Consider the following 9,435-nt stretch of genomic DNA (forward strand, 5'->3'; position numbering starts at 1 on the left):
GGGCCACTAGCTTGTGCGGGCCACTAACTTGTGGATTACGTTAACTATAGAAGGATGCTTACAAACACTAAACGCAGTCACTAGCGCACGAAAACGCGGTATTTCTGGGCCACTTCCCACTCTACGATGCCGACGTGAGCTCGGTCCACGCGGCGGTCAGAGGAAAAAGGGCGGTGAAACGCAAGTAGGAAGGTAGTAGAGAGTGGCATCCTGATCAGATGGTATGAGGCTGGGGATGGGATGCTTTAGGTGTAGGGCTCGTTGCAGCATGGAATTCGGGCGAGGAAAGGCGTGCTACATAGGTAGTAGATTTTGTACGTAAGAGGCGGCGCAGTCGTAGTCATGAGATGTGTATATGAGCAATGAATAGATGGTGAGCATAGGCTACGGAAATTGTACAGGTAGAATATGGGCGAAGGTGGTTCTCGATGCTGCGCTCCAGCTTGTGTCAGGACGTTTCTATGTGCGATTATACACTACGTTAACATTGCAATTGTGTAACCAAACGAAGCCTTAGAAGGACGTCAAAACAAGAAGAACACTACGAAGATAATGTGATCGAACGCTTTGATAGATTTTCTTGCTAGCTAGTGTCGCGCTCGTTTGATTCTAGCAGCTGTTCTATTCTATAGCGTAATGTTGGCGCTTGGGTATTTGGTGCTTGGGTATTTGGCGTTTGGTATGACATCGTTCGTTTCGGATCCTCCCTCTAGCAGTTGGTATCGTCTGGGTCATTACTCTTAGCGATCGATCCCAGCAACCAAAGTGCGACGTGATACGAGATGAACCAGTGACATGAATGGAGTTAAGATATACCACCACCACTTCCCTCTTTCATACTTCATACCACATGCAACCATCAACAAATGTGAAACTAAAAGCCCGCCACTACCCCGCGGGCATAGTGCAAAGCCGTCGAGGCCAAAAACAAAAAAAGCAGTTGGTGTAGGTATGCCTCCCGGCGCCAAAGCTGGAAAACCCGCAATTGAAGCCAAAGAAGCAAGAGAGATGATCAGAATTTAGGCCTTGGCCTTTTGCTTGTGGTCGGCGCCGGTGCCCACGCCGTCGGTGCGTTGGCCGGTACTCCGCTCGCCTGCTGTCTCCTGGGTCTGCTGAAACTTCTTGAACATGGCGCTGACATCGGCCGAGCTCTCGTTCTTCTCCGTGATGAGGCTCTTAAGCCACTTGTTCTCCATCTCGAGCTGTGTGATCTTGGTTTCCAGCACGCCGACCTTGTCGGTCATGTCCTTGGCGGTCTTCTCGAGGGCCTGCTCACGCTGCTTCTTCTTGACGCGGAAGCGGGCGCTGGCGGCCGTGTTGCGGCGGCGCTTGTCCTCCTCGGCGGCGACGCGGGTTGGTTCTTCGCCTGATGCGCCGTTAGGGTCTGTGATAGCGTCGAGCTTGCGCTTCTCACCAGGCCCGGGGCCAAACTGCGGCGACACGGGCGAGGCCGAGTTGGAGACGGGCGACCCGTAGGAGGCGAGCGGATAGCCGGCGGGCGTGTTCTGCGACAGGTTGGGCAATTGGGGGTCGGTGATGGAGCTGTTGAAGCCGGAAAAGTCTTGGAATTGGAAGTCGCCTGGATAGACGGCGACGTTAGTCATGGTAGTAGCGCAGGCGGGGAGAGTGGAACGGGAGGGTGTTGTGCGAGGGTTGGTGGGAGTTGAGGGCGGCCATCACGGGGAATGGCGTGCTTCGGGCTTTCGCAGCCCTGCGAACGTCCACCAACGACGCAGCCAGCCGAGCCATGCACGCGCATGGAGCCAGAACTGTATCGTCGTCGCCCAGCGAATGAGCGCCCCCTATGCGCTGCGTGCTGCAGCGCGTTGGCGGGGTCCACGCCCATGCACCGGCCTCCATTCTGCTGCGATCGGCGGTAATCCGGAGAACGCAGAGGAGACGTGATAACGACACCACGGCAGCGACAGCGACGGCGACAACGACGACGACGACGACGACGACGGGAAAGAGACGGACGAAAAGGGAGACTCACTGTTGAGGAACTCGGGCTTGCTGGCAGCGCCAAACTCCTTGGTGGCGCTGCTGTAGCTGCCGCGCGACGCATTCATCCGGCGGGCGCGCTGCTCTGCGACGGGGTCGTAGTCCAGCGGCTGCGGCACGTCGAGGCTGCCGTGGTCCCAGTCGATGAACTCGGTGTTGGTGAACAGCGCCATGTCCTCGTCCATGTTGAGCAGCGGGTCGGGCAGGTCCTCGACGGGCTGGATCGTGTTGAGGCCGGCGATGTACTGCGACACGTTGGGTCCGCGACGGCCGTTGTAAGACATGGCGGAGACTGAGGATGCACCAATTGAGGATGCGTCAGGCGCCTTGAATGCAGTCGTCGAGATAGAGAGTCGTTCCCGATGTCTGGCAGCGACGATGTCGGCAGTCGAGTGAGATATCCTTTGCGTCAGGATGAGTAATTGGCGGCGGCCAAAGACGACGCTGATCACAGCCGCGGCGACGGCGATGAAGTCGCAGAGTCGGTGGCGGCAGTGCTCTGCAGTCGGGGGACAGCGTCTGGCGACGGTGGTGTTGTCGTCGCAGAGGGACGTCCAGCCGTGGTGTGAGAATTCTGCTGGTGTGGCCCCGCGGGTGGTAGTCTCTCTTTGACGAGGCCGCGATGACCGGCGCACAACAACGCTCGCAAAGTGGGTCCTGGTGCGCCCTTGGGCCGATGGACGTCGAGACAATGAAAGGGCAGTGAAAGAAGAGGGTGCGGAGCCAGAAGGTCGCCGGTGGAGAGTGGCAATCTGGGCACTGCTGCTGTGGAACTGGCTGGCACAGCCTTTCTTTTTCTTTGTATGCACACCCCGCTTCGCCATCACTTTGGCGACCCCGGGCCACGTGACGGCCGCCGGGGACTGCAGCTGCGGCAACGGCGGTTGCGAGAACTTCGGGTAGTACCGGCCGGCAGATGCTGCATCGCGGATTGCCCGAAGCAGCCCGTGTTTCCCGCTGGCGCCGTCGAGTCGTGGAGTCGTGGAGTCTGGCCACAGGCACGTGACGAAGCCGTAATGCCAAGCATTCACCCCACGCTATTACGTACCGAGGCTAGCGCCTGATCACACGCGTCGACGCAACCTCGCGACTCGGCATCTCCAAAATCTCCAAACAATACAAGCCCCCGCCACGGCCTCGTCGTGATGGCTCCTCGCGGTGGCCTCTCAGTCCCCACAAACGGCGTCCTGGGCCACAGCCTCCGCATTCCGTCAACAAACACCGAGCTTGTTCGCGCCCTGTCTAGGCTGAGACGAGAGTCCCTGATATCCGTCGTCCTACAATGGCTGGACAAGAAGCACCGCAACTTCTGCCAGCCGTACCTGTACGCGGACCACGACCCTGACGATGCTGAGAACGAGCACCTCGAGTACGACCCCCCGGCCCAAAGTCTCGAGGAATTGCGAGAAGTATACGAGGGCCACAAGAAGGGAAAGGGCAGCCGCAAGGAGATTGCCGACCGCATCCTGTGCGGAGACTGGAGGCATGGCATCTCGCTGTATCAACTCGCAATGGTCGAGGAGCGCCTTCTCCTCGACCACCCAACCTCCCACAAGTGGTATGGAAAGCGACTCGTGAGGAAGCGGGAACAGGAGCCTGGCGTGGAACCCGGTGACTACGCCGACGACTTCCCGCGATTCCAAGCCGCCACGTTTCTCCAGAGCCTCGCGAACCAGCTTTCGCCATTGATGAAAGCACATTACTACTTCACCCGCCAGAAAAACATGCACAAAGGCATGGGACTCACGCTCATGCGCATCTTTATGCATGATTCGCCATACAACACCGAACAGTCGCTTCACGACGTTCAGCCACAGACCTCTGGCGGTTCGAGTGCTGCAAAGGCGGTCTGGGTGGCGTTCCCGGACGGCTCACCCTACGTGTACCTATCTATTTCGACCTCTCCCGGACAACGAGTTGGGTACGAAGCACTAAGCCTTCAAAAGCTGTTGTACGATGCAGTGCCCCAGGCCCTTTCAAAACCGTTCAAGCGCTACGAATTGCAAGATACCAAACTCCACACTCGCTCCCTCGAGGCCCTACTCACTCTTCGCGGCTCAAGGGGAAGCAACGCCGCGCCAGGTGGCTGGAGCATATTCGTTGACAATAAACTCAATCAAAACACGCTGGACTTTGGTATCAATCCACCTTCTAAAGATGCTATCAAGAAAAGCAAGCCACCCAACCCAGCCCATGTGCACGACAGAGCGGGTAAAGAGAACAATACGCGCACTACTAAGCGTGGACGGAGAAACACAGCTCTTGCTGATGAAGAAGCCGCGGAATCGCCAGCCAGCAAGCGCTGGAAGCAAGTCGCAGAGGGCCGGTTCGGTAATTCTGGTGTCGAAGGCGACGGCATGGCTCTCGAGCGTGTTGAAGTGAGGATCGATGACGCATTCCCTGCCAGTGTGATCCCTGCGGTTCTAGATGAAGAAGACATTCAGAACCCCAGACCTACGGCTAGAAAAAGCAAAGCGTACGGTCGCCCGTCGAGACCCTCAGAGCTTGATAGAGAAGCCGACGAGACAGCTAGCACACCAGGAGCCGGCTCTGCAGACTGGCGCCCGGACGTCCGTGCCACCTTCTACGGATCCCACGTGTTTGCCGGCATCCGACAGCTTGCGGAAAAGGGAGTGGTCGATGGAGAGAGGATGCCTGGTTGGATGACTGGAGAGGCCGGAGTGAGCATTGGCGTTGTCAAAGATGGCAAGATTCGGACGAGAAATAATATTGTTTGATCATCAGGATACCCTTTTTCCTTATTGTAACGGTACTAGTATGACAGCGGAATGGATGACGGTGTCTAGGGCAGAGCCAGGCTTGGCTAATCGCGGAATTATGGAGTTCAGGACAGTGATACCACCTGGGGCCTGGTCTTTTCGGAGCTATTGAAGGTCCTCTCGGTTCTAAGCTTGTCAACTGGAGATTTGATTTCGCTTGATGTATTCATGACAACTATGTAATACTGTTGGGGTGTTCTAGCGGCTTCTACTAGCGAAGGAACTGCGCACGTGTTGTATTATTATCACAGTGTGAACATAAATAGCGGCTAATTAGATTGTTCACGGCCCCTCAGAGACTTCTCTACTGTGAAAAGTCAGGATAGGATAAGTTGGCTGCTTTTTCTGTTGTGTTGAAATGGATTAGGTCGCAATCTCGAATCCGCAATCCTACCTTTGTACAATAGCGTGGGTACTTTTGTTGTCGATTCTGACATGTTGCGCGTGCCCGCATCGACCGGATCTGACGAGCTGGCCATCTATCCAACAAGACCTCGCGATTCCATCGCCGGCCACGGCACCTCTCAATTGATGGCTTGTCCGCGTTCCGGTGGCGCCGTGAGGGTGTCACCAATAGCAGCTGTGGAGCCACCTAGTGCACGATGGCGCTGGTCTCGCGTCTTCAGCTAACAGAGCTGCACGCACTGCCTCCTTTTCATTGAGGGCATCGACTTCTCTCCATAGGTTGACCGGCACCTTGGAGCTTACACTCCTTGCATGTCTCAGGAGCTTTCCGACCCGCCACCTCACTTTCCCGTCCCAAGTTCCAATTTGCCAGGCCTCCATCGCACCGCTGCTTCCACTTGCTTTTGGCGCCGCAGGCTTGGGCCTCCAGAGCTGAAAAGCGACTTCTTCCAAAAAGCTCATCAATATCGCAGACCGTACTTTCCATTGTTGTTCTCTGTGCCTGTTCTTTCGAGTAATCGCGTCATTCTTGCACCTCTCTCATCATGGCCAACATCCGTGCGTCCCCATCACTGTCAACTCAAAAATCATTGTCAAACATCTCCATTTCTACAAGCGATTATACACGTCTTTCCGCACGACCAGAGATCAAGAAATCCCGTAGCCTCGCCAGCCTGAAGCACACAATGTCAACCGCCAAACCGTCTCGCGTCAAAACCGTTCAGTCCTCACGCATAGGTGTGCCGTCCTCAGCAGTCTACAATCCCAGCGACCACTACGTCCCCTGCATGTCCGAAGGCTGCCAGGCGCACTACATTCTCAGCATGCTCTCGCCCAGCTTCTACGCACCCAGCAAGCCGTACGGCCTGGTCAATAAACACGGCCTCTGCCCCTCCCACGCTTTCAAAGACCGTCAGCTCGCGGAGGCCCACCTGAAATCCGAGAATGGGCGACTGCGCGCAACGGCAGGACGAAGGACTATGAGAGAAGTTCAGCAACTGTTTGAGCAGCACGTCAAAGACATGGTACGAGGCCGTGAGGCGGATTCCAACGCGCTACTCCGACACCAAGAAGCGGTTCTGCATTCGAAGGCCTTCAAGTACTACGAGCGGCCGTGCACGAAAGAGAATTGCCAGCGTCCGTGGTACAGCGTCTATGCGGCGTCTTTGTTCAAGATGTACAACACTGTGGACGAGAACGGCATCGGCATGCTGACGGTCTACTGTCCAAGGTGCGCGACTGCAGAAGTGGACGAGGTGGACAGCAAGATTGAGAGTGCAAAGTTCAGGTGCAAGACCGACGAGGAGTTTGCAAGATTCGTGACCGAGTTGAGGCGGCGGAGGGCGGTACAGATTGAGTTCTGGGAGAAAGCTCAAGTGCGGGTGATGCTCCAGAAGGGTGTGAAGCCCAAGATCATCGCCGTGGAAGATCCTCTAGAAGATGATGACAAGCTCGAGGGCAAAGGAGTTGAATTTGTTCGGGAGGCTTGCAGTGTTATGTAAAGCTTCAGGCCACTCAAGCTTTCTTGAACAGAAAGTGGCTGTCCGCAAATTCGTGCTTCTGATTCAAAATTTCCTATCCTCGAGGTGCACACTCTTTCTGTGCTTGTGTAGGCTTGTCTGGCATGCCTGAGGTCTTTGGAAAGCTCTCAGAAACTCTAAAATGTTAGTTTTGGCAAGCCCGATAGCTCTCCGGGCCACCTTGGACGGTATGGACTGCTGCTGTATGTTCCGCGGAGCCTGCCACTGGCCTTGCATCTTCAATTTCACATGCAGCTTGAACGAGTTGCTTCAGTCTATAGGCTTGAGGCCCTTGCTATTCGGTCCGTTCCTCCCCTTCCCAAGCCTCCTTGCAAACGCTGACCCACCCATTAGATCCTTCTCGCGAACGCTTAGGTCGAGCTCAGGAAGGCAAGAAGCACTCCCAGCCGGCGGGAGCAGCGTGCCCGTCTCGAGCTCCCACCTTCCGTCCGGCAGTAAGCTCTCTCACGCAATGTTGACGGTCGCGAGCACGCAGGGAAGGACCAGAGGCGGCAGCAGTGTTTATAAACCGTCCTGCCCAACCCAGACCTTTACACTCCATCATCCATCAACTTCAACATTCACAAGCTCCATCATCCATCATCCATCAGTTCTCCATCGATACATTCCTCTATTCATCATCCAGCCATGAAGTTCGCCGTTGTGCTCGCACTTGGGGCTACGGCGGCCATTGCAGCTCCAGCTGGCCCAGAGCCGCCCACCGAGCCGTCCCCTCGCGTTCATCCGATCTCCTCCACTTCCTATTCTCCACGGGCCATGCCCCTTTGCGGATACAAGGACGTCAAGAACTCCAATTATCGGAAGGTCAAGGGCGCCCACTGCTGCTGTTTCAGAGGAAATGTTACCTACCGGGATGTGGAGAGTCTTCTAGGCCGCAGCATTGAAGACAGTGCACTCGAACGCCGCGGTGTGAAGTCCCTCAAGGATGTGACGCTATCTGCAACATCCGTCCCTTTCATTGACTGGGTCAGCGTTCTCGTCCCTCTGGCAACACCAACGAGCTCCACGAAAAAGTCTACCTTCCACCGGACATCGGCCATCCATACCTCAAGCTCTACTGGTTGGGCGAAGCCTGGTCTTTCTATTTCGAGGCCTGGTTTCCACACCCTCAAGCCTATAGCGCATCCGTCGAAGACCGGAAAGCTGCCTTACTCGTATCTTTTGAAGCCTGTCGTTGCTTCGTCGAGCACTCGCGTGCATCAGTCAAAGCCTACCAAGTCTGCTGGAAGTTCGTCGAAGTCCGTCGTCTCTTTCTCGAAGCCTGCCGTCTCTTTCTCGAAGCCTGCCGTCTCTTTCTCAAAGCCTGCCGTCTCCTTCTCAAAGCCAGCCGTCAATCCGTCCAAGCCGACCAACTGGCCAGAGAAGCCTGTCACCTACCCCGGCAACTCCACTAAACCTCACGACGTCGCTTCCCACCCCTATGACGTGGACGTTGACATTGATTTTGAAGCCGTTGAGATTCACGAGAAAATCCACTACCACGACGGTACAGACCCAGATCACGAAGATTACTACTACTACGCCGCTACCACACTCCACCCGTCACTCAACTGGTCGTCTCCGTTCTACCATCCAAAGTCTTCGGGCACGTTCAAGTCGGGCAAGGGCAAAATCGTTTCAGTCACGCCCACTCTGAGCCGCACTACGTCCCTGCCCAATTCGGTGAAGTATAGCACGCACTCCTCAACCTCAACGTTGTGGAAGTGGTATTCCAAGAGTGTGAAGAGCGTTTCGACCTCGACTTCGACCTCATCCGTCCACGCCACCTTCAAACCCACTCACCCCACGACTCACCCCACGTCGTCCACGTCGTCCACGTCGTCCACCCCAACGCCTTCCCCCTCCAAGTCGCCTTACTCGCACTTCAGCGACGGCAAGACCGAACTCGACCATGTCTGGTTCGGCCTCGCACACGACAACGCTAGCGAGGTATTCGGCGATCATCTGACTACGGCCGAGTATAAGTGCATTTGCGCTGAGGAGGGCAAGTTGGAATTCTTCTTCGGCTACGGCGACTCGCCCATCGAGGACAAGTGAATGTGCATGAGCTGAGCAGGATGACACCGGTTTGAGTGGATGCGGTCCTGTGTTCTTTTCTTTTCGCTTCGCTTTGGTTTTCTTTTCGTTTTGTACGCGTACACATCTTACTGTTGCTTTCAATCCAGTCGTGTCCCTGCCTCTGTACTGTAGTAGTCCGTAGCCGTGCTCCATGAATGTTTAGCACCCCTTTCCCCCACTATGCTTCTTGCGACCTGGACTGTAGTTTCGTGAAGTGAAGTCAATATCTTGTTCTCATCTTCGACTGTACCGCACTAGACGGGTACAGTACTACTCAAGTGCTCCTTTGAAGCTAGACACCACCACTGCTAGCCCCCATTGTCTGGCCGTCAACCGGTCTCAAGAGGCAACTCTGACTACACTGCGTAAAACTCGACATCGCGCCCCATCTCTCCAACAAAACCGTGGGAGTACGCCCCGCCCCGCCCCGCCCCCAAGCAAGTCGCCAAACGAGCGCGCAACAACCTGATGGCCTGTTCAACCCTTCTCTCCTTTCTCGCCCGAAGAGGATGGAGGAGCTCGTTTGACATCGCGCCCCTCTATTTCCCATCCCCCATCTCCCGCCTACCCTCTCCCACCTACCATCTCCCACTTCCCCTATTGTCGTCGGCCTTGTTTTTCGCCGCTGTATCCTTGAAAGACACCAAAGA

The 9,435-nt window shown here is 55.8% G+C and overlaps 4 protein-coding genes across 4 annotated transcripts; 3 read left to right on the forward strand and 1 right to left on the reverse strand.

Moving 5' to 3' along the window:
- Positions 1 to 1,019: 1,019 nt before the first annotated feature.
- Positions 1,020 to 2,285, reverse strand: BDZ99DRAFT_488447 (uncharacterized protein; the record flags this gene model as incomplete). The annotated part of the gene is made up of 2 exons (XM_033722907.1): positions 1,020 to 1,579; positions 1,994 to 2,285. 2 exons carry the CDS (start codon positions 2,283 to 2,285, stop codon positions 1,020 to 1,022), a joined length of 852 nt encoding a protein of 283 aa, XP_033576484.1.
- Positions 2,286 to 3,123: 838 nt separating this feature from the next.
- On the forward strand, positions 3,124 to 5,073 carry BDZ99DRAFT_463301 (CHL4-domain-containing protein). Its single transcript, XM_033720050.1, has one exon. The coding sequence runs from the start codon at positions 3,147 to 3,149 to the stop codon at positions 4,737 to 4,739; it is 1,593 nt and encodes a 530-aa protein (XP_033576485.1). The 5' UTR covers positions 3,124 to 3,146; the 3' UTR covers positions 4,740 to 5,073.
- A 677-nt stretch (positions 5,074 to 5,750) lies between these two features.
- BDZ99DRAFT_463302 (uncharacterized protein) lies at positions 5,751 to 6,962 on the forward strand. The gene has a single exon (XM_033720051.1). The coding sequence runs from the start codon at positions 5,873 to 5,875 to the stop codon at positions 6,686 to 6,688; it is 816 nt and encodes a 271-aa protein (XP_033576486.1). The 5' UTR covers positions 5,751 to 5,872; the 3' UTR covers positions 6,689 to 6,962.
- A 15-nt stretch (positions 6,963 to 6,977) lies between these two features.
- On the forward strand, positions 6,978 to 9,192 carry BDZ99DRAFT_463303 (uncharacterized protein). Its single transcript, XM_033720052.1, has one exon. The coding sequence runs from the start codon at positions 7,355 to 7,357 to the stop codon at positions 8,762 to 8,764; it is 1,410 nt and encodes a 469-aa protein (XP_033576487.1). The 5' UTR covers positions 6,978 to 7,354; the 3' UTR covers positions 8,765 to 9,192.
- The last annotated feature ends 243 nt before the right edge of the window (positions 9,193 to 9,435 follow it).

Source organism: Mytilinidion resinicola (assembly GCF_010093595.1).
Source record: "Mytilinidion resinicola strain CBS 304.34 unplaced genomic scaffold BDZ99scaffold_10, whole genome shotgun sequence".
NCBI lineage: Eukaryota > Fungi > Ascomycota > Dothideomycetes > Mytilinidiales > Mytilinidiaceae > Mytilinidion > Mytilinidion resinicola.

Coding starts and splice junctions, on each gene's coding strand:
- BDZ99DRAFT_463302 (XM_033720051.1), top strand. CDS start 5,873: ATGTCAACCGCCAAACCGTCTCGCGTCAAAACCGTTCAGTCCTCACGC.
- BDZ99DRAFT_463303 (XM_033720052.1), top strand. CDS start 7,355: ATGAAGTTCGCCGTTGTGCTCGCACTTGGGGCTACGGCGGCCATTGCA.
- BDZ99DRAFT_463301 (XM_033720050.1), top strand. CDS start 3,147: ATGGCTCCTCGCGGTGGCCTCTCAGTCCCCACAAACGGCGTCCTGGGC.